The sequence below is a fragment of the Jaculus jaculus genome, chromosome 1 (assembly GCF_020740685.1).
Source record: "Jaculus jaculus isolate mJacJac1 chromosome 1, mJacJac1.mat.Y.cur, whole genome shotgun sequence".
NCBI classification, from domain to species: domain Eukaryota; kingdom Metazoa; phylum Chordata; class Mammalia; order Rodentia; family Dipodidae; genus Jaculus; species Jaculus jaculus.
This window is the reverse complement of record NC_059102.1, coordinates 257,397,265-257,420,521: the sequence shown is the minus strand read 5'-3', so window position 1 is coordinate 257,420,521 and position 23,257 is coordinate 257,397,265. Positions and strand designations below refer to the sequence as shown.

At 39.3% G+C, this 23,257-nt stretch overlaps 1 protein-coding gene and 2 non-coding genes across 11 annotated transcripts in view; all 3 read right to left on the bottom strand.

The window, feature by feature from the left end:
• Cnot1 (CCR4-NOT transcription complex subunit 1) overlaps window positions 1–23,257 on the bottom strand; it is a 133,159-nt gene that overhangs the window by 24,093 nt on the left and 85,809 nt on the right. For 3 of the 9 annotated variants that reach the window (XM_045155570.1, XM_045155569.1, XM_004663489.3), the window contains exons 16-30: window positions 22,257–22,408; window positions 17,292–17,442; window positions 15,645–15,846; window positions 13,317–13,463; window positions 11,347–11,471; window positions 10,863–11,149; window positions 9,487–9,565; window positions 7,066–7,296; window positions 6,634–6,774; window positions 5,772–5,951; window positions 4,365–4,481; window positions 3,991–4,101; window positions 3,612–3,689; window positions 3,263–3,440; window positions 2,236–2,366 (exon numbers count right to left, since the gene is read on the bottom strand). In XM_045155570.1, coding sequence (XP_045011505.1) covers window positions 2,236–2,366; window positions 3,263–3,440; window positions 3,612–3,689; window positions 3,991–4,101; window positions 4,365–4,481; window positions 5,772–5,951; window positions 6,634–6,774; window positions 7,066–7,296; window positions 9,487–9,565; window positions 10,863–11,149; window positions 11,347–11,471; window positions 13,317–13,463; window positions 15,645–15,846; window positions 17,292–17,442; window positions 22,257–22,408 — 2,310 coding nt within the window. The remainder of the gene's footprint in view (window positions 1–2,235; window positions 2,367–3,262; window positions 3,441–3,611; window positions 3,690–3,990; window positions 4,102–4,364; window positions 4,482–5,771; window positions 5,952–6,633; window positions 6,775–7,065; window positions 7,297–9,486; window positions 9,566–10,862; window positions 11,150–11,346; window positions 11,472–13,316; window positions 13,464–15,644; window positions 15,847–17,291; window positions 17,443–22,256; window positions 22,409–23,257) is intronic. The other 6 variants (XM_045155574.1, XM_004663491.3, XM_045155572.1 and 3 more) reach the window with 3 other exon arrangements.
• On the bottom strand, window positions 4,870–5,006 carry LOC123457835. Its single transcript, XR_006635197.1, has one exon. It is a non-coding gene; the product is annotated as a small nucleolar RNA SNORA46 (small nucleolar RNA).
• LOC123457841 lies at window positions 16,681–16,813 on the bottom strand. The gene has a single exon (XR_006635202.1). It is a non-coding gene; the product is annotated as a small nucleolar RNA SNORA50 (small nucleolar RNA).

The following is a 23,257-nucleotide window of genomic DNA, read 5'->3' as shown; positions in this document are numbered from 1 at the left end:
GTACTGTCAGGGTGACCTTGAACTCTCGGTGATCGTCCTACCTCTGCCTTCCAAGTGCTGGGATTAAAGGCATACGCCACAACACCCAGCCATATTTTAATTTTTTGAGGTAGGGTCTCACTCTAGACCAGGCTCACCTGGAATTCACTATGTAGTCTCAGGCTGACTTTGAACTCAGTAATCCTACCTCAGCTTCCCAAGTGCTGGGATTAAAGGCTTGTGCAACCACATCCAGGTAGTATGATAGATAATCTTAAAATTCCTTTTACTACAGAAGCTCACTGCATTAACATGCTTCTGTATCTGTGAACACTGTTGTTCACCAGTATTATTAACAGTATTTTTTTTTTTTAAAGGTAAGGTTTCACTAGCCAAGGATGGCCTCAAGTTCACAGAGATCTTCCTAGCAGCCTCCAGAGTGATGGGTTAAAGGCATGTGACACCAGTCTCAACTTCTGTGGGCATTTTGAATTTTCTTTTTTTCCTTTTTAAAATTATTTGTTTTATTTATTTGAGGAAGACAGAAATAGAGAGTTTGGGCATGCCAGGGCCTCCTGCCATTGCAAATGAATTCCAGATGCATGTACCACTTTGTGCATCTAACTAACATGGATACTGGGGAATTGATGCAGACTGTCAGGCTTTGCCAGCAAGTGCCTTTTTAATAGTTAAGCCATCTCTCTAGCCCCATTTTGAATTTCTGAAAAGCCAAAGACAATAAAAACTCAAAGCATTGATTCTGAGCTAAGCAAACATTAGGGAGGGAATGGTAGCACAGGCTGACATGCAATCCCAAAACTCTGGAAGCTGAGGTAGGAGGATAGAAAGTTCAAAGATACAAAGACTCAGCTTCAAAAAAAAAAAAAAAAAAAAAAAAAAAAAACCTAAACAAAATAACAAAAAGCCTTAAGCACAAGAATAATAAGAGTAATAGACTGGGACTGGAGAGATGGCTTAGGGGTTAAGGCATTTGGCTTAATTTCCCAGTACCCATGTCAAGCTAGATGCACAAGGTGGCACAGAGCATGTGTCTGGAGTTTGTTTATAGTGATTAGAGGCCCTGGTGAAGCCCTAGAGTACTCACTGGACCAGCTGGTCCACATGCTACTACAGAATCTTCAAGAAGCACACACCTTCAGCCTGGCTGGCCTGTTGCCCATGGGACCCCATCACCTCCTACAGTCCACAAGGGGCCTAGAGACCCCTGATGCACTCTGGGGTTTTGGCCTCATTATCTCGCCTGTACAGGCTGTCCTGACATCTATGGCGGGGGGGGGGGGGGGATATATCAAAGCAGCTCTTGGTATTCTGGGCAGCCTTGCTGTTTCCAGTAGACCCTGAGGCTCAGATTGAACACCCAGGAGAAATGGTATCCACCTTGTACCCTTTCAATCCCAGCCACTGCCTGGTCCATGAGGCAGGGTGCCACAGTGCTCTACTTCCAACAATAAACCTGCTGTTATTTAATTTTTTTTTTAAATTTATTTGAGAGCGACAGAGACAGACAGACAGAGGGAGTGAGAGAGAATGGGCGCGCCAGGGCTTCTAGCCTCTGCAAAGGAACTCCAGACGCATGCGCCCCCTTGTGCATCTGGCTAACGTGGGACCTGGGGAACCGAACCTCGAACCGGGGTCCTTAGGCTTCACAGGCAAGCGCTTAACCGCTAAGCCATCTCTCCAGCCCCCCTGCTGTTATTTAAAACTTAAATAAAATAGATAACAGACTGAAGATAGTAAATAATAAATTACCACTCTGGATATACAGAGTAAATAAGCATAGAAAAGTGTATCTTAAATGACTAATTAGACTACATCCTGGAATTAAGCCAAAACAACATATTTTGAAAGTAGTAACACCACCGTGAGGATGTTGGCCCAGAAATTTTTATAAGCAAAGACTGGCTAACCGTTTTGGCTTTTTGCCAAAAGAAATGGTTTGATCCCAAAGTGACATATAATGTGAGCAAAAGAAAGCGCTATGGTACATATGAGAGTCTTTGAGCTTTAGAATTATCCAAGACTATGACTGCATCTCTGGCGTAATTTCAGTATCATGGATGGGAATAAGAGGAAATATTAGGAACACTAATCTTTTTCTTTTTATGTTATTAAAGAGATAAAAAGAATCGCATCTATACCACATGCACTTACAGATGAAAGGGGTAAGAGAAAAGGTGACAAACAGTTCACTCTACCAAACAACAGGACTGACAGAAAAGAGCAATGTTTACTTACTGTAGGGTTTAGAGTAATGTGCGGTGCCAGGCCTGCAAGGGAGTAGACGTTGATGTCGTGGTAGCTGTACTGCGGCTGTGGTGGGACTGTAGCTGTACAGGTAGTGCTGGTAGCTGGTGTAGTAGAAGTCGCTAAATGTCAAGTGAGAGACAAAAAGCACAACTGTAGACTTTACAATCAAATTCATTGGATGGGGGGTCCTTATCTAATAAACATATTTCAGGGATGGAGAAATGGCTTAGTGGTTAAGGCACTTGCCTGGCAAGCCTAAGGACCCAGGTTTGATTCCCCAGTTCCCACATAAGATAGATGGACAAGGTGGTACATGTGTCAAGTTCATTTGCAGTGGCTGGATGCCCTGGTGAATCCATTTTATCTCCCTTCCTCTTTCTCTCTCTGCCTCTTTCTAATATATATATAAAAAGTGGTCCTTACCTAATTAAACTAACTAAACTCTTAAAATTAAGGGACATCTTTGGTCACATTTTTCCCATTCTAAAAAGGAAATTCTGTCATTATAAACCTTGGTCAGTGGTAGTGTCCCTTAGCACAGAAAAAGACTCAAGGTGTCTGGGGAAATGCTTCAGAGGTTAAGGCACTTGCTTGCAAAACCAGGTTCAATTCCCCAGTACCCACATAGCCAGATACTCAAAGTGCTGTGTGCATCTGTAGTTGGTGTGCAGCAAAAGGTGTGCCCATTCCCATCTATCTGCTAGCAATAACTAAAAAAATATTAAGAAGAAACACCCTCAAAAACCAAAGTACACAAAATTCTACATGATGTAGTATAGTTTATATATAAGGATGTAGCACTTGAGAACATTTAAGTTAAAGAAAAATACACCAAGCTGGTTGTGGTGGCACACGCCTTTAATCCCAGCACTAGGGAGGCAGAGGTAGGAAGATCGCTGTGAGTTCGAGGCCACCTTGAGACTACAGAGTGGTCAGCTAGAGCTAGAGTAAGACCCTAACTAGGGGAAAAAAAACAAAAACAGAAGAAGAAGGCTACACCAATTGTCACACATACTTGTGGTTGTGATGGGCGGGAGTTCTTCTGGCTGCTTGACATCTTTCTTTGGAGCAGAGAGCTGTTCGTCTAAGTTCTTTAGGCGATCTTTATCCTTCAGCAGGTTTCCAGGTTTCAGCTCATTGATGTCTAACGCAAGGTTCTTACAGAGCACCTCAATCTCAAACTTCAAGTTTAACTACATAATTCCAATATTTGATTAGAATTTTGAAGAGAAAAATGGACATCCATAATATACTCTACCCTCAATCTAATGGGTATATTGCACCTGCCCAAGCTGATTTTACAGTAAAGCTTAATAATATGAAGGAAGAAACTCTTCCAAAGGATAAAGATGCAACAAACTTACCTTTAAGTCATGTTCCTGGTGTAGCTCAGCTAATACATTCATTATTGCCATTGTCCAGGGGTTTGGTGGCCTGAAAACCTAAAGCAAAGCTACAACATTAAGCTAGCTCCAAATTCAACTTTTAATTTGTGTTATATACAACCTATGTGACCATAACAAAACCCTTTAGCATTCCCACCTAAGCCACATTTCAGAAATACCAAAGTTCAGACATTTATTCTTAGAATTTACTTAGCTTTACAAAAGGGAAATCTAAGCTCTACTAAGGAAAACTAACTGAACTAGCTTTATGCTGATAAGATCAAAAGGTATACTGTTTTGGACCTTTGTGCTAGAACCACCCCAACTCTTAGTATGGTCATTAATAAAATCTACTCACCACACTACGAATGCTGGACTCTAAGACTTTGGCAACAAAGGGCACTACATAGAGCAACTCCTGTTGTCCTTTAACGTAAGCTTCTAGCAGCAAAGATTTCACATCCAAGTCCTAGGATGAAGAACTTCAAAAACTGAGAATAAACCCCAAAAGACTTCAAACATATACAAAGATATTACACTAAGTTCATACCCAAAAGAGAAATCGATACATTATGTGGCCTTTGTCTTACATTGCCTCTGGATGTAGGCGCAGAGAGAGCACACATCTGCACACATACCAAAAATGAAGTTTTTTTCTTTTTCTTTTTTTAAGAAAAACAATCATTAAAACGCCACCCCCATGACTTTTAGACATGAATTGCTTAAACTCACAGTGTGTAAGATGGGTTTGTTTTTAGCTAATGTGATCATTCCTAGCCAATGTCCCAAGTTCTTTAGCAAAGAACGGTCTGAAAAATTAGCAGCAGCTTTATCAGAGGTCAGGAGCACCTGCAATAGTGTAGAATTAAACAACAATGAGCTTATAAAAGAAAATTCTCAAATTAATTTTTAAACATTCCATTATTCTATCCTAAAATAACAAGCCACTAATTCTGAGAACATTCCCCAAACAGACATTTTCAATGCATTACACTGATTTTTTTTTTTCCTGTTAATGAGCAAGCAGTGACATTTTTAAACTTTGAAAAGTCTTTAAAGGGTTCAGAAATGTAGCTCAATAGGCAGAGCACTTGTGTGGCCTTGCAAGGATCCTGGGTTTGATCCCCAGCATGGCAAAATAAAGGACAGGAGACTAAATTTGGCTCAGGGTATGTATGTGGAAACTTTTAAGAATGACAGTAACCCTCACTACTGGATGTAAAAGCCAAAGATATAGTCATGTTCCTTAACTCCATAAAGCAACAGCAAAATGGCACAGGTTAGCTGAGCAACATAAAGGAGCCAGGAATTCTTTTGCACTACAGCGTAACCCAGGATGGGGAAAATTCCCATCCTAGGTTTAAATATAGTGCTTGTTCATTCCTAAGCCACTCAGTTATTCAGCAAGGAATGAGAACAATTTTATCATGGTTTATATGGACTTCTAGCCCTTGACTAAGGAAGAAAGTAATAAAAACATTAATATTTGCTCATAATAGTAAAAGTGACCAACAATCTCAAAACTCAAAAGCAATGTGCATTGATACAATGGTTTGGTAGGACTGAAAGAAAACAAGGTACAAAACTAAAAGCATACTGTAAATAAAGTAATCAAGTCCAGGGCAGGAGGGGGCGGCAAAATCAACTTTTAAAAGTAGCACAGAAAATACGTGATTCAAAAGCCAGGCATGGTGGTGCACGCCTTTAATCCCAGCACTTTGGAGGCAGAGGTAGGAGGATAGCTGTGAGTTCGAGGCCACCCTGAGAATACATAGCAAATTCCAAGTCAGCCTGGGTTAGAGTGAGACCCTACCTTGAAAAACCAAAAATAAATAAATAAATTTTAAAAAGGAAGATCCATCCTGAGGACTGAGATCTTTAAAAAAAAAAAAAAAAGGAAAGAAAATTTAAAATCATATGTAGAAAGATGAAAATAAGTTGAAATAGAAGTGACATCATTGTAAACAATACACAGGGTAATACTTCAAGGATTAAATTCTTCATGAAATATTTCCATATATACCTAATATGGATAATATATAAAGAGAATTAACAAGCCATCTCAAATTCTACCTGGTATAATTTAAAACTTTCCAATCTAAAGCAATAATTAGAAGAGATGTAATAATCAACTCTTACTTTAATATTTCTGTAGGTTTCATTAAGAACCATCTTGTTAAACTCAGGATTCTTCAGTGTGTCAAGGAAGTTTGAATACAGGCTGTGAAAGTTTGGCTCAATACTGACTCTCTTCATAACTAGATATTGTGAAACCCAAGGCATAAATTCTTCTTTCACGGTCTCTTTTAGCTCTTCAACCTAACCAATATGACAAAGGCAGTTCAAAATTACATGTACAACAAGCTCTGGTTTGTTAGCCACACCACACAGCATGGGGCTTCTTGCAAGCTTCACCTTTCCCTATGACAGACTTTGTGTCAAAGTATCCTATCCTTAGATTTTTAAAAATATCTTAATGTTTTTTGAAGACAGGGTCTCCACATATAACCCAAGCTAGTCTCAAACAACTGATTCTCCTGCCTCAGCATTCCAAATGCATGAACCACCATGTCTGGTTGGTAGTGGCATCCTAACTCTACTTCAGTTATTAGGAACCTAATAAATGCTCTTGATAGTTCCTGGGAGGAACCAAATAAAAACTTCCATCACCTTGAGAACAGCATGCTTATTTCAAAAAGGCTCTCACCCATTGCAAAACAAAACATCTGAAACTGGTATTTGTAAGATACCTAGAAAAGCTATTCTTGTTGAAATGAATTTTTTTGCTTCTGTTTTGAGGAAGGGACCTTATTTATCACTATGTTACTCAGGCTTATCTCAAACTCCTGTGCTCAATGAGATAATCCTACCCTGGCTTCCTGTGTAGCTGGAATTGAGATTCATACCATGCTGCCTGGCTTATTGTATAAAAAAGGGTAAAAAATAAACCCCTCCACCCCTCATGGAAAAGAGTGTAATGATTAATTATGGTCATGCTCACCTTCTGTGTCATATTTGACTGTGAGAGATTGTTAAAAATAAAGGCAATTTTCTCTTGGATATTTTCAGGAGGTTCCACAATTCTCTCAGTTTGATCTGTGGCTACAAGCAATGTATCAATATTTGTAGTATTTATAGAAGGCTAAGAGAGAAAAGTATATTCGGTATATAAGTTAAGATCCTCTTTGGAAATTTCCCAAAAGTCTACAGAGAAATTCCATTAGTATGAGAAACACATATGGTATACTGTACATTAATAATATAGGCAAGCATATTTCTGAACTATTAAGCAATGGCTGCTTCTAATAAATACAGAAAATGTACAAAGGGAGAAATGCTTATCTTTATGCTTACAATAAAATTAAAATACAAGGTCACTACTAGATATAGTACATCATTAACAAATCCTGGAAAAGAAAAAAGACCTACTTACTGGCACATCTTTCTTAAAGCTGACTCCTGTCGGCCTGGTGACTGTAACTGTTTTAGCAACAGTGGTGGTTGTTGAGGTGGTAACCATAGTATTAACCTGACCAGCAAGAGGAGCTTTTGCTGGAACCTGGGCCTGGGCCTGGGCCTGGGCCAGAGCAATACTTCCAGGGGTTGTGATAGAGCCTTGCATTTTCACAGGAGGATCTCTAGACTGTTGTCCATACTCGATATACTACGTGGATAGGGAGAGAGAAACACATACCAGTTCATAATAGAAATCTTTGATTTATATGTCCCTCATTTTTTAAGAGAGTAAAAAATAATTTCCTTGTATTTTATTGGTCCATCATTCTCTATTAATCTTTGCCCCATCCTGGCACTCATACTGTATAAACCATGGTCTCATGTGAAGATAAAATACCAGCATGTTAAAGTGTTTTAGAGATCTAGCCTAGCAAACGATTTTAAAACGCAGTCCCAAATACCTGCAAATAAAATTCCTTAGCCCTTAATAAACTCAAGTCTTCAAGATTTATTCATCATATTAATCTCCAAAAACCATTTTATAGTGTGAGTATAATCTTATCCAGTAAAGCTCATACTATAACGCAGAAAAATACTGCATATTGCAAAGTCAACTTAAGGGTAACTAACATCATAATAAACATTATAGGGGTATTTTTATTTTATTTTAACATTGCACAACTCAATAATGCTCTCTCCCTCAACACAAATTGGAGAGCTGACATGGAGTTCTTGATGTTACTTCATCTATGTATGTGTTTGTATGTAGCATAATGCTACGAGTATTTGCCTAGCATGTGAGATGCCTTGGGTTTCATTCCTAGTACAATGATGGCAGCAAGGAGGGGGAGGAGAGAATCTACCATATGTAAAATTTAAAAACTGAAAGTATAATAAAGATCATAAAGGGAAGAGAAAGGAAGGGAGGAGGGTACTTAATAGGTTGATATTGTATATATGTAAGTACAATGATTGTGATGGGGAGGTAATATAATGGAGAATGGAATTTCAAAGGGGAAAGTGTGGGGGGGAGGGAATTAACATGGGATTTTTTTTATAATAATGGAAAATGCTAAAATTTAAAAAAATAAAATGAAAGGCCACATGGCAGGTAAGCAAAAATAAAAAAAAAATCAATCAACTTTAATTTCAAGCTGACTAACCAAAAGCATGACAAGTATATCAAATTTTACCAAACCCAAATCAGTTACTGAAATAATGGTTCTCAAATTTCAAGATCACAAAAGATGAATTTAACATGTATTATTCCGTAGGTCCATTTCTCCAGGAACTGACTCCTATGTAACATGTTCTCCCACAGAATCTAAGCATTTAGTTAGAAAAGATGTATTTTAACCAGGCATGGTGTTGCACACCTTTAATCTCAGCACTTGGGAGGCAGAGGTAGGAGTTTTGCTATGAGTTCAAGGCCACACTGAGATTACATAGTGAATTCCAAGTTAGCCTGGGTCAAAATGAAAGGAGCTGTATTTATTTGAGGTGGGGGCAGAAAAGACAGATTGGGTGTGCCAGGGCCTCTAGCCACTGCAAACAACTAGAAGACACATGTGCCATCTCGTGCATCTGGCTTTACATGGGTACTGGAGAATTGGACCTTGGTCCTTTGGCTTTGCCAGCAAATACCTTAACCACTAAGCCATCTCTCTAGCCCATATGATGTATTTATTAAAGAGCACTGTTTTACATTTAAAAGCAACTTTGAATGATACTACATTAAGGGAGAGGAAATTTTTACTGATACCCATGAACTCCACACTAGTTTTTTTAATAATATTTTATCATAAATTTAATTATTTAAGAGACAGGCTGGGAGAATGGGTACAACAGGGCCTCTAGAAGTTGCAAATAACCTTCACATACAGGTACCACCTTGTGCAACTTGCTTTACATGGGTACTGGGGAATCAAACCTGGGTCCTTGGGCTTTGCAGGAAAGTGCCTTAATCACTAAGCCATCTCTTCAGCCCCTAGCTTCTTTTTAAATCAATTTTTCTTTTTCTTTCTCAATTTTTATTAACATTTTCCATGATTATAAAAAAATACCCCATGGTAATACCTTCCCTCCCCCTAAATCAAATTTTCTATGCATACTACCAACTAAGATTCACTGAGTAAAATAAAATATACTCTGCAAAAGCACCATGAAAAACTAGTAAAAAAAAAACCCTTTCATTAAACCTGGAAATCACTTAGAACAGTTAGTTAAACCAAGAATAACTTTTTTCATGTTCTACTAACAAACTGAAAATACAACAAGCAAACAGATCCTGAGATCATGATAATCATTAAATCATCTCAATATCACTCGTCATATATCTCAAACCAAAAACATTAAGCCCTTTTACCACTAATCAGGCATAGGGACTGAGGGAACTTACCTCCTGTAAATGATGTGGAAACTGCATAAAGTGACTGATGGAAGCCAAGTGCTGACAATACTGGGGATAGTCCTTCAATCTGCCAATTTAAACAAGAACTAATTCGTTTATTCATTTGGTCAAAACTATTTTGCCCATTCCATTTTTTTCTTTGAGAAAGAGAAAGAAAGGCATGCAAGGGCCTCAGCCACTGAAACAGAACTCCAGCCCTTGTGTCACCTAGTGGCATATGCGACCTTGTGCTTGCCTCACCTTTGTGTATCTTGCTTACATGCAATCTGGAGAGAGATCAAACATTAGGCTTTGCAGGCAACCTTAACTGCTAAGCCATCTCTCTAGCCCTATTCTACCTATTTTGAAGAGATGTCAAAGAGAAGTATACTAGTTTGGCATAGTGGTTCAGGCCTATAACCTTAACAACTCAGAGATGGAAACAAGAAGCTCAAGAGTTTAACATCAGTCTTGGCTAGATAGTGAGCTCAACATCCTGAGCTACATGAGGTCTTGTCTCAAAATGCCAAAAATAGGGCTGGAGAGATGGCTTAGCAGTTAAGGCCCTTGCCTGTGAAGCCAGGACCCATGTAAGCCAGATGCACAGGGGCACATGTGTCTGGAGTTTGTTTGCAGTGGCTACAGCCTGGCATGCCCATTCTCTCCCTGTCTCTCTTCTATCTCTCTCGCACTCTGCTTACAAATAAATAAAAATAAAAAATTATTTTTAAAAAAAGCCCAAACAAGCAAAAACAAAAAAACAAAAGAGGGGAATATTGTTGCAAAATGAGGAGGATCTTGAGTTTCAGGCTAGCCTGGGACATTTAGGACAGATATCATTTAGAAAAAATTACCTTTATTTTTAAAGGTCCCACTTTAATATTTTACTTAACCAAATACAAGGGACTAGAGTTCATTGTATACTGAATATGTAAGGCTAGGGTGAGTATGTGAAATGACAGTTGTTGCTTCTGGGGGACTAGGGAGATGGTTCAGTTAGGTAAGGAACTTGCAGCCCAAGTAAGAAAATCTGAATTCAGATCCCTAGAATCCATGTACATGTCACAAGTGGTTGTGTGTACCTGTAACCTAAACACATAAATCAGAAATAAAGGAGATTCTCAGGACAAGCTGATGAGCTAGCCTAAACAAATCGGTGAGTTCTGGGTTCAGTCTCAATTAACATGGAGAAAAGCAATGGAGTGAGACCCTTGATCTTGACCCCTAGCCTCTACTCACTCACCCATACACCCAAACATACCTACCAACAGGTACACATGCAAGCACACACACAAGTCATTTCTCAGAACCTGGGAGGCTGTGGTAGGTTCAGCAATAGAAGGAAGGAAGAACAGAGGTATATCATAGGAAATCTATCTCCTCACCTATTTTTAAATCTATCTAATGCAGCAATCCCAAAATAATACATTTTGGATCCAAAAGGCTTGCGTAAGGCTTCGAGAACATATCGTAGGGCCAGACCCAATGCCATGTAAGTGACCAGTCCTTTTTCAATTATACCACCAAATAGGCAAGCTGTTATATGTAATTCCTTATCAGGGTACTGGGGGAAAAACCGATATTCTTCAAACAAGTTCCTTAGCATACAGTTAAATACTTCTCGTTCCCGTTTAATAGTAGAATCTTTGAATCTCTGTAGCATTTCTAATACCTAGAAAGACAAACAATATATACATACAAGAAACTTTACAAGCTGACTTGCAAAGAAACATATACCAATAAACACAGCTTTAGAGAAATTTTTATAAGATATATAAGCATACCAAAACACTTTGAGAATTTTTTAAAACTTTGAAAGGGGCACTTATTCAGGATTTAAATAAAAAGCTGAGTATCTTTGACACTTACCTCATCAACAGACATAGTTGGGTGTGGTGGGTGATTATAGATTCTCTGGAAATAGCTGTTTGCTTCATCATCTATCTCTTTACTAAAGTGCTGATTTGCCTCTGGCCACACCTGAGACAAGTCCGCTGTTGGACACAAAGAAAGCAATCAGTATGTGTACTTAAATCCTTCTTTAAATCATCACAGAGCCAAAGATGCTAATATGGGCCTAACTTTATGGGGAAAAAGAAACTAAAAAAGAAAGTATTAAATAGTTGAGTCTCAATATTTAAGTTTTCAAGAAGACAGAAAAAAAATATAAATGTCTATTATTATACTGTAATATGTCACATATTATGATGCTGTAGAATTTCCTTCTTCAGAACTTACTGCAACATAAACTTTACTAGGTTCAAATTCCTAACATTAACCCTTAATACCAAATATAAGCTTTTACCACTTTACTACAGAACTCTATTTAACATGTAGGAATAGTCAATGCATGTGCACAAACAGATATAAACAAAAAGCATGCTACAAAACAAAACGTTCAGACAAGCCTTTCACACTAGTGTTTTCAAGTCGCTTGGTATACTTCCAATTCCTTTTTTGTTTGTGAGAAAGGATCTTATGTAGCTCAGACTAGTGGGAACTTGTAATACTCCTGCTTTTGTGGCCCAGTGCTAAATTTACAGATATACACCAACACACCTAGCTCTTGCTTTGAATCCTTGTATCATTACTGTAAGACATACAAAGGCTGGGCATAGTGGTGCATGACTTTAATCCAAACACTGGGGAGGTAGAAGGAGGAGGACTGCTATGAGTTCAAGGCCAGTCTGGGATACTCAATGAATTCCAGGTCAGCCTGATTTAGAGTGATATCCTACCTAAAAACAAAACAACAAAAACTTGGTCTTAAATGATACCACACATACTATATGGCAACAATTATGAACTATATCCTAAGAAGGTATAACCATCAAATAACATAATGTTTCATTTACCTCCCAAGCTGTAACAGAAAGCTACAATTCTCCTGGCTGCACCTGACTTCTTGTATGTCAATTGTAAACCTTACATGACTACATGAAGAACAATTCTTTTCCCTTTCCCACGTGTACCTATTACTTTCAGAGGATGTTTCTTTTTATTAGCCATGACTATTTTTCTGGCAATCCACAGCAAATGTGGAATGATTACCTCTAGTTTTGTTATTGTTGTTTATTTGCAAGCAAAGGGAGTATTTATTTATTTATTTGCAAGCAAAGAGAATTAATGGGTGGCATACCAAGACCATCAGATGCATGCAGCACATTGTGCATCTGGCTTTATGGGGGTACTGGGAAATTGAATCCAGACCATCAGGCTTTGCAAGAAAGCATCTTTAAACACGGAGCCATCTCTTCAGCCCCTACCTCTAATTTGCTTTTTTTTTGGGGGGGGGGGTTCGAGGTAGGGTCTCACTCTAGCCCAGGCTGACCTGGAATTCAATATGGAGTCTCAGGGTAGCCTCAAACTCATGGCAATCCTCCTACCTCTGTCTCCCGAGTGCTGGGATTAAAGGCATGCACCACCACGCCCGGCTTAATTTTGCTTTTAATAAATCAAATTTGTGAATTTATTCCAGTGGTCTAGGACATACATCAACATACAGCTCTATTAACAATACATGAAGAGGGCTGGAGAGAAAGATTAGTGGTTAAGACACTTGCCTGCTAGGCTAAGGTCCCAGGTTCGATTCCCTAGTACTCACATAAGCCAGCTAATACAAGGTGGTTCATGTGTCTGGAGTTTGTAGTAGCTAGTGGCCATGGCACATCCATTCTTTCTATATATCTCTGCCTCCCACAAATAAATAAATAAAATGTTAAAAAAATACATGAAGAGGTCACTGTTTTTGTCCACTAATTGTAAGGACAGAAGACATACAATAAAAACTTTTTCATGCATCAGTCACACTCACAATCACAGACAACACTACCACTTACAAGGTTTCATCTTACTCTGCTGGAATGTAGGCTGGTTGAGTCCAGAGGTACCCAGCTTCCTCTGTACAAAAGGGTCGTTATTCACTGCAGGAAGTCCAAGGGCCCCAGTTCCTATACCAGTCAGGCTGCCTGTGCCAAGACCACCTACTAGAAAGAATGAAGGCAGCCAGAGGTTCCATCATTACTTACATACTTTATTTAAAAGTCAGATTCCTTACTAATTCCTTATGGCTGTGTATTTAATTTTTAAAGAGATAAAAGTGGGTAACTCAAAAACTTCAGCATTTAGGTTTATTCATTTATAAATATTCTTGAATAAGCAATTTTCTAAAAATATACATTCTCAAAGCAAATGCCAGCAAGGTAGTCACAATCAGAGTAACTGGTTTGCACATCACCATGATCAAAATTAAGACAGTTATGGTAGCATCTCATTCTTTATTATTCTTCTCATTGCCCCCCCAAAGAAAGAATCTTGTAGTAGATTAGATCTTTGTTAGGAAAGATAATAAGCACACTAACTTTAATGAGTGAATCATTGGGTCTATAATCACATAATAATAGCAGTATCAGTAATTAGGGTATTCCTCAACACTTCAGTACTTAAGAGTTTAGTGCCCTTACAGTCTACAACAAAGGATCAGAATAAGTGAGTATGAGTAAGCAAGTAAATGAATGGATGTTGATATACAGACAGACAGATAGATACACTATCTTTAAAATAGATGCAGTTCAAACCAGCACCACATAAGCCTGAATGTGGCACATACAGTATTTTCTACCTAGTGTGGAGCCTTTCATAAAACTGAACTCTAGATCTAAGCCAGCAAAAATATGATATCACCACTTCTCAGCCTCTTGGCTAAAATCAAATGTAAAACACGTGATCACAGTTGCGGTTATAGATTAGTGGTTAGAATTCAGTTAGCAAGAGGCTCAATGTTAAATACCCAGCACCAAAAAAAAAAAAAAAAAAAAAAAAAATTAAAGCCGGACATGGTGGCGCATGTCTTTAATCCCAGCACTCAGGAGGTAGAGGTAGGAGGATCACCGTGAGTTCGAGGCCACTGTAGTGAATTCCAGGCCAGCCTGGACTAAAGTGAAACCCTACCTTGAAAAACCCCAAAATAAATAAATTAATTAAAATAAAATTAGGCCACGTGTGGTAGCACACACCTTTAATCCCAGCACTCGGGAGGCAGAGGTAGGATTGCTGTGAGTTTGAGGCCACCCTGAGACTCCATAGTGAATTCCAAGTCAGCTGAGCTAGAATGAGACCCTACCTCGAAAAATCAAAAAAGTAAATAAAAAAAATTAAATTGCGGGCTGGAGAGATGGCTTAGCGGTTAAGCGCTTGCCTGTGAAGCCTAAGGACCCCGGTTCGAGGCTCGGTTCCCCAGGTCCCACATTAGCCAGATGCACAAGGGGGCGCACGCGTCTGGAGTTCGTTTGCAGAGGCTGGAGGCCCTAGCGCGCCCATTCTCTCTCTCTCCTTCTATCGGTCTTTCTCTCTGTGTCTGTCGCTCTCAAATAAATAAAAATTTTAAAAAAAATTAAATTGAATTAAAATTAAATCAAAGGGCTGGAAAGATGGCTTAGCAGTTAAGGTGCTTGCCTGCAAAGACTAAGGACTTACGTTTGACTCTCTAGGTCCCACATAAACCAGATGCACAGTGACACAAGTGTGCAATATCAAATATGCACACAAGGATCACGTGTCTGGAGTTCAACTGCACTGAAGGCCCTGGCACACAAATTCTCTCATTAAAAAAAAAAATAAAAGGCCAGTCTGTTGGGCTTGCCTCAAACAATAAAATAAAGGATAGAATAGGATAAGATAGAATATAGGGGAGAAAGGATAGCTGGGTACGGTGATACATGCCTTTAACCCCAGCACCTGGGAGGAAAGGATAGAAGGAGACAGACGTAGAAGGATTGAGGAGTTTGAGGCCAGCCTCAGACTACATAGTGAATTCCAGGCCAACCTGGGCTAGACTGAGACCCCACCTAAGGGGGGAGGGGATTATAATAAATAAACCTAAAATGTAAAGACACCTATAGCCAGCAAACATGTTACACATTTGGTAACACAGAACCTTCACTAACTCACTCAAGTAACTTTGAAACTATAAAAATCCAAATTCTATTTCCTGTAGACTAAATAAAATGTAACAAATTTTCTTTTCCCACTTTGGGATGCTGCTACACATGGTTTTCACAATTTTGCTGAAGTAGCCTGCCTTTTATCAGTCACTCCAAACCCTTTACACCACACACTAAGAGTGAAATTTATAAATAACCCATGCTGCTACCAGACTTGCCCCTTACCTGGAAGCTGTGATGAAAGCCCTCCAATGCCACTGAATGCAGTTGTTTGATTTGGGGTTGAAAGAGGTGGAAATGCTTTTGCTGGTGACTGAGGGGTGCTGAATGCAGAACCCAAATTTGGAGGAAAACCCTGCATACTCTGAGTGTGAGGGGCAGCTGAACCACCTATACTAAGAGATGCCATTCCAGCAAGAGGATCAATCTAAAGAAAAACATTATTAAAAATGTATTAAACACACCTCAAGGAAAGGTAGACATGACACAAGTAAAGTCATCTTTAGAAATAACTTTCATACTCTTACACAACTTCAATACCCACACAATTTACACTACTTATTTCCTACTATGAAGTCTGCTAGTCCAAGAGGTAGGCCTTGTCAAAAGTACCAGAGCTATTGGAAAAGGCTACAAAATTTCAAGATAAAACAAAAGATAAACTGTCCAACATTTAGTAATGAGATGGGCAACATTATACTATCAAAACAAAAATAATCTCAACCTAAGTTATTTTACTTCCAACACAGTAAATATACTGGAAATTAGAAATAAATCTTCCCATCAAAACAAAAAAAGTATTCTTGCCGGGCGTGGTGGCCCATGCCTTTAATCACAGCATTTGGGAGGCAGAGACAGGAGGATCACTGTGAGTTTGAGGCCACCCTGAGACTACACAGTGAATTCCAGGTCAGCCTGAGCTGGACAGAGACACTACCTCGAAAAAAAGGGGAAGGGGCATACATATTCTCAAATTTTAGAATTTCCAGATTGCTAATGATTTCTGAAAGATACTCAACAAAAAAGTGCTATTTTCACATTAAAAAAAATCTAAGAATTATTCTACAAACATCTTATAGTTTGTGGTGCTACTTCATACCTTTTGAGTATAGGAAATAACGAACAAATGTCTTTTATCAAAGAACCACTAAGTGCCTTTTCTTTCCTTAAACCCAATTTGCCATTCAATACATCTGAAAACAAAAGTGTAATATATGTTGCTCCCAAAGAAAATGGGGTGGTTAATGTCAGGGAGTGACTTCAATGTACCTTGTTTTTAAAAGAGCAGTTCAGTTGAGAGCTGAAGAGCCCAGTTATTACAAGTCGTTATGCTCTAGTACTGATGCTTGGTCCGAGGCTACAAACAAGACACATCAGATTCAAAGGCAGTGCTTATTTCTCCAGAGTGTAACTCTCATTTCCCAAAGAAACCTTTGTTTACTTAATAAGTATATTTCCTCAGAGTCATGTTCTAGTTATGACTAAAATGTATTGTCAATAATACCTGATGGATCACCTTTAAAATAGAAGTGGTGCCGGGCGTGGTGGCGCACACCTTTAATCCCAGCACTCGGGAGGCAGAGGTAGGAGGATTGCCATGAGTTCAAGGCCACCCTGAGATGACAGAGTTAATTCCAGGTCAGCCTGGACCAGAGTGAGACACTACCTCGAAAAACCAAAAATAAATAAATAAATAAATAAATAAATAAGTGTGTGTGTGTGTGTGTGTGTGTGTGTGTGTGTGTGTGTGCATGTGGATGTTGAACATGCAGATATCTCAAATATATAAGCTCTATTTGTGATGATGTACAAGCTGGGTCTATTCTGATTTCATGAACAAATGAAGACCTAACAATTATAGCATTCATTTACCTGAACAGGAGAGATGGCATCTAAGCTGCTAGCACTAGGAGGGCGACCTTTGGGCATAACTCCAGGCGGTGGCTGTCTGGCCTTATTCATGACATTGCTACAGTTGGCTACCATGGTAAGGATCGTCTCTGATAACTCCTGAGAAACACTCCTAAAAACAAAAGTAAAACACATGCTTGCCATTTCCCAGAATATTTAAAGAAACAAATCTGATTTTTCTTCCACTCCCCACCTGAAGCGGGGTCTCAGGCTGGCCTTAAACTCACAGCAATCCTCCTACCTTAGCCTTCTGATGAGTGCTGGGATTAAAGATGGATGCAACTACTCCTGGCTGGATTTCTGTTTTTAATATTTTTACTTATTGACAAACAGAGAAAGGTAACAAGAGAGACAGACAGAATGGGCATACCAGGGCCTCCAGCCGCTGCAAAAGAACTCCAGATCCATGAGGTACTTTGTGTATCTGGCTTTACTAGCTTTTACTAGTGACATTAAATGCAAGAAGGGCAACAAAGTGTAACAGACCTACAATCTCAGCCAGTCAAGAAGCTTAGAATACTTATACTGCTTAAGCCCATGCACGGGAAAGCCTGGCCAACACAAAAAGATCTTATGTATTTGAAATAATAACCACCAATTCTTCTCACAGAACTTAGAAAAACAGTTATCAATTGATGCTGTGATGTCAACAGTACCTTAAAATCACTAGACAGCTAACTATATCAAAAACTACTCAACAGGGGCTGGAGAGAGAGCTCAGTTGTTGAGGCGCTTACCTGCAAACACTAATGATCTAAGTTCAATTCCCCAGTATGCACATAAAGTCAGACACACAAAGTGGCACATGCACCTGGAGTTCATTTGCAGTGGCTAGCGTTCCTGGTGTGCTCCTATTATTTTCTCACTCTGCTTGCAAATAAAGTCAAATGAAGGGAAGAAATTATTTTTAAAAACTAAAGAAAAATGTTTCTTAGTAACATAAAGCCCAAAACCCTCAATGAAATACTACTAAATTGAATTTAGTAGCATAATGGAAAATATCTATACAGAATGACAAAAAAGATTTAGTAAAAGATGGAAGGTTCAATATTCAAAAATCTATTAACATACCACATATCAAGAGAAAAAACAAAACCCATGCATATGTGATAAACTTTTTTAAAAATATTTTTATTGCTGGGCATGGTGGCACACACCTTTAATCCCAGCACCCGGGAGGCAGAGGTAGGAGGATCGCCATGGGTTCAAGGCTACCCTGAGACTTCATAGTGAATTCCAGGTCAACCTGAGCTAGAGTGAGACCCTACCTCGAAAAAAACAAAACGAAACAAAACAAAAGACCAAAAAATATTTTTATTTATGAGAGTGGGGGTGGAGGGAGGGAGAGAGGGAGAGAAGCAGAGACAAAGAAAAAGAATGGGCATGCCAGGGCCTCCAGCCACTGCAAACAAACACCAGACGCATGTGTCTCCTTGTGCATCTGGCTTATGTGGGTCCTGGAAAATCAACCTAGGTCCTTTGGCTTTGCAGGTGAGTCCCTTAACTGCTAAGCCATTTTCCAACCCTGTATGTGATAATCTTACTAAATGGTGAAAAGGTTTGAGTTATAAAACCCTTTCATGTTAATCACTCACTTAAACTCAAACTACAGCTGGGCATGGTGCGTCATGCCTGTAACCCCAGGATTCAGGAAGCTGAAGGAAAACTGAGTGTGCCAAGAGTTTTGAGGCAAGCAGACTACAAAATGTGTGACCCTCTCAAAAGTCAACCAAAGGTGTATGGTGGTGCATGCTTTACATACCAGTAATCAGGAAGCGGACATAGGAGGATCACTGTTAGTCTGAGGCCAGCCTAAGACTACAGAGTGAGTGCCAGATCAACACCGCGCTAGAGTGAAACCCTACCTGGGGGAGGGGGAAAAAAGCCTGGATGGCATAGAAACATTTTCATCCTGAAGAAAGGCATCAGTGAAAAACCCACAGGTTGCCAGCACCATGGTAACACACTGCATAATTTACCCCACAAATAGGAAATAAAATGCATCCAGGTGAACTTAGAAACTCATCTGGGTTGGCAATTAGCTGGGCATGGTGATGCACGCCTTTAATACCAGCACTCGGGAGGCAGAGGTAAGAGGATCACCTTGAATTCCAGGCCACCCTGAGACTACATAATGAATTCCAAGACAGCCTGAGCTAGAGTGAAAACCAACTTTGAAAATCCCCCCCCCAAAAGACAAACAAACAATTAACAGAACCAGAGATGTACCAGTCTTATATGCTGAAAATACCAAAGAACAAGATTAAAGGCCCAGCCATCAGGGAAGTGCAAATTAAAACTATCTTGAGATTTCAATTCACTCCTGTCAGAGTGGCTACCATCAAGAAAACAAATGACAATAAATGCTGGCAAGGAAGCAAAAAATAAATAAATAAATAAAGAGGGCCTGGCTTGGTGGCACACACCTTTAATTCCAGCACTTGGGAGGCAGAGGTAGGAGGATCACGGTGAGTTTGAAGCCACCCTGAGACTACATAGTGAATTCCAGGTCATCCTGAGCTACAGTGAGACCCTACCTCAAAAAACCAAAAATAAATAAATAAATAAATAAATAAATAGGAACACTTGTACACTGTTGGCGGGAATGCAATCTGGTTCAGCCATTGTGGAAATCAGTGTGGTGGTTCCTAAGACAGCTAAAAAAAGATTTGCCATATGACCCAGCTAGACCACTCCTAGGCATATATCCTAAGGACTTGCACTACCTGTAGAGATACTTGCTCAACCATGTTTATTACTACTCTATTCACAATAGCTAGGAAACGGAACCTAGATGTCCCTCAACTGATGAGTATATAATGAAGATGTGACACATTTACACAATGGAATTCTACTCAGCAATAAATAAAAATGAAATTATGAAATTTGGAGGAAAATGGATGGATTGGAAAGGATTATACTTAGTGAGGTAACCCAGACTCAGAAAGCCAACCATAGCATGCTCTCTTTCATATGTGGATCCTAGCTACAAATGTTTGGACTTGTATGTGAATTGGAATAAAACTCAGTAGCAGAGGCTAGTAAGCTAGAAAGGGAATAGAGAGGAATAGAAGGGAAGAAGGGAAGACTTAAGAGGATGGTACTATATGTATGTAAGTAGAACAACACATTATTGGGTGTGGAAAAGCCTAAGTGAGGTCAGGAAAAGACATTGAGTAAAAGAAAGGTGGGGAGAGGGCTAATCAAAACCTAAGAGGGTATGAATAAGTCATATGGAAGTCTATGTTTTTGTACAATGACACATTCAGAAGCCATAGACTCTATTGCTGAAGACTCTACATGCTTAGGCTGCAAGGTCACTGAGAAATCTTCCTGGAGCTGAGCTGAAAAGCTCTTCTGCACAAACCAACTGACAGAAAGCTGGAAAAAGCTAGGCTGCATGCAGTTCCATGGGAGAGACAGAAATCACCAGTGGAGATAAACAACATTGAACATTGCAAGCCTTAAATTTGGCCAGCCAGGCTAAATGAGCCAATAGGTACAATATTGGCGTGTCTGTTATGGGGAAAACCAACCACTCTCTAATTAGACTGCAGGCCTGCTCCATGGGAGGGAATACATGCCTGATACTGAAAACCTGTGATGGGGGAAGTCATGAGCCCTAGGGGTGTAATGCCGTCTGCTGTTATCTGGCTAAATGTATATACACTTCTCTTAATGTTCATACACATACATTAAGGTACTCTCACTTTTAGTTAGAGAAGCTTCTCTTTTCAGATGGCAGTGATCTTGGGATGACTCAGAAAGTACCATAGTGCTGAAAAGAAGTGACAGAGGAGTGCTCAGCACTAAAACATCTCTATCATACCTTCAAAGGTGCAGGGTCCATTGTGGAAGAAGCGGCAGAAAGAATCTAAGAGCTAGGGGCTGGAGAGATGGCTTAGCAGTTAAGGTGCTTGCCTGCAAACCCAAAGGACCAAGGTTTGATTCCCCAGGACCCACATAAGCAAGATGCATAAGGTGGCACATGCATCTGGAGTTTGTATGCAGTGGCTAGATGCCCTGGCTCTCTCAAATAAATGAATAAACAATAAATAAGTATATACATAAATAAGAATGTAAGAGCCAAAGGAAGGGTAGGACACCTTACAGTGCACTCTTCCAGACACAAAATGGTCTGAATATCCATGACCTCACAGTGATTGATACCACCTACCCAACACCATCATAATAGGAGGAAAAGAACTTGAACATGAAGAAAGACTGATTGTGAGAGGAGGGAGGGGTATGATGAAGAATGGAGTTGCAAAGGGGAAAATGTTGGGGATGGTGGGAGAGTACCATGGTTTATTGTATATAATTGTGGAATTTGTCAATAAATAAATAAGAAAGATTAAAGACCCCAAAAACATAGTGATATCACAGATTCATTGATTATAAGACTTAATTTTATTAGGCTAGCAATATTTCTTAAAACGATATAGATTCAGCACACTCCTTTAACAATCTCAGAAATAATGTACAAATGCACAAAATAATAAGTGCTATGAAAATTGTGATCCTGAAAAAATACTTAAGTTGTAAGACTTGAATTCTCCCCCCAATTTCAACACTTACTAAAAAGATGATGTAAGTAAGTGTGGTAGTGGAATAACAGAACATATAGAAATATTAAGAATCCATAAATACACCAATACATCAAGGGCAATGGCTTATCTATACCACATACAATAAATTACCACAAACAGATCTAACATATAGTATAGTTATTTGGACTTAAAAACCAATAAATTTTCTTAAGCTGCTATTTTTAATTCAGCTTCACAGTCCTCAAATTATCAATATAATCCAATTCCAGATCAAAATATAACCCTCTACCTCCTCCCACCATACACACTTTCTTCTTTCTCTCTCCCTCCCTCCTCCTCTCTTAGACAGGCTCATTTTCTAACATGTTTTTCTTACCCTGCACAAGCCTGTAGACAGGCCAACATTGTCGCCAGAGTTTCGGTAGGAAGCTGAGCACTTTTGGGCTGATCTTTCTCTGGGGCAAGTCCACCCAAAATAGAAGGGCACCTTCTCTTTAAAAATGTCATGCATGCCTGGATAAAAGGCTCCTAGAAAAAGAGAAGTGTTTTGCAAATGTATTTGAAATTCATATTAATTGCTTTCAGACTAAAGATAGGAACTAAGCAATATGACTAAAATCTACAATAAATGTCATTTTAGATATGATCCCTTTGGAGGTATTTTTGTTTTTATTTTTAAAAAGATTTTATTTATTTATTTACTTATTTATTTGAGACAAAGTGAGTGAATGAGAATGGGCACACCAGGGCCTCTAGCCACTGCAAACAAACTCCAGATGCATGTGCCATCATGTGCATCTGGCTTACGTGGAACGTAGAGAATAACTTGTGTCCTTAGGCTTCACAGGCATACCATCTCTCCAGCCCTTGTTTTTGTTTTATTATTGTTATTATTTATTTACTTTTTGTTCTTTCAGATTGGGTCTCGCTCTAGCCCAGCCTGACCTGGAATTCACAATGGAGTCTCAAGGCTGGCCTCAAACTCACAACTATCCTCCTACCTCTGCCACCTGAGTATTGGGATTAAAGATATGTGCACATTGGCCCAGCCTTTTCTTTTTGTTGTCTGCAATGAGGAAGGATAAAAGAGCAGGAAGGGTGAGAATGGGCTCACCCAGACTTCTTGCCACTGCAAACAAATTCCGGATGCATGCACCATTTTGTGCATCTGGCTTTACATGGGTACTGGGGAAATGAACCCCAGCCGTCAGGCTTGGCAAGCAAACACCTTTAACCACTAAGCATCACTTTGGCACTACAGGCCATCTTTGAAAGTTGTTTCTTGGGTTGGAGAGATGGCTTAACGGTTAAGGCATTTGCCTGTGAAGCCAAAGGATTCCAGTTCAATTCTCCAAGACCCATGTAAGCCAGATGCAC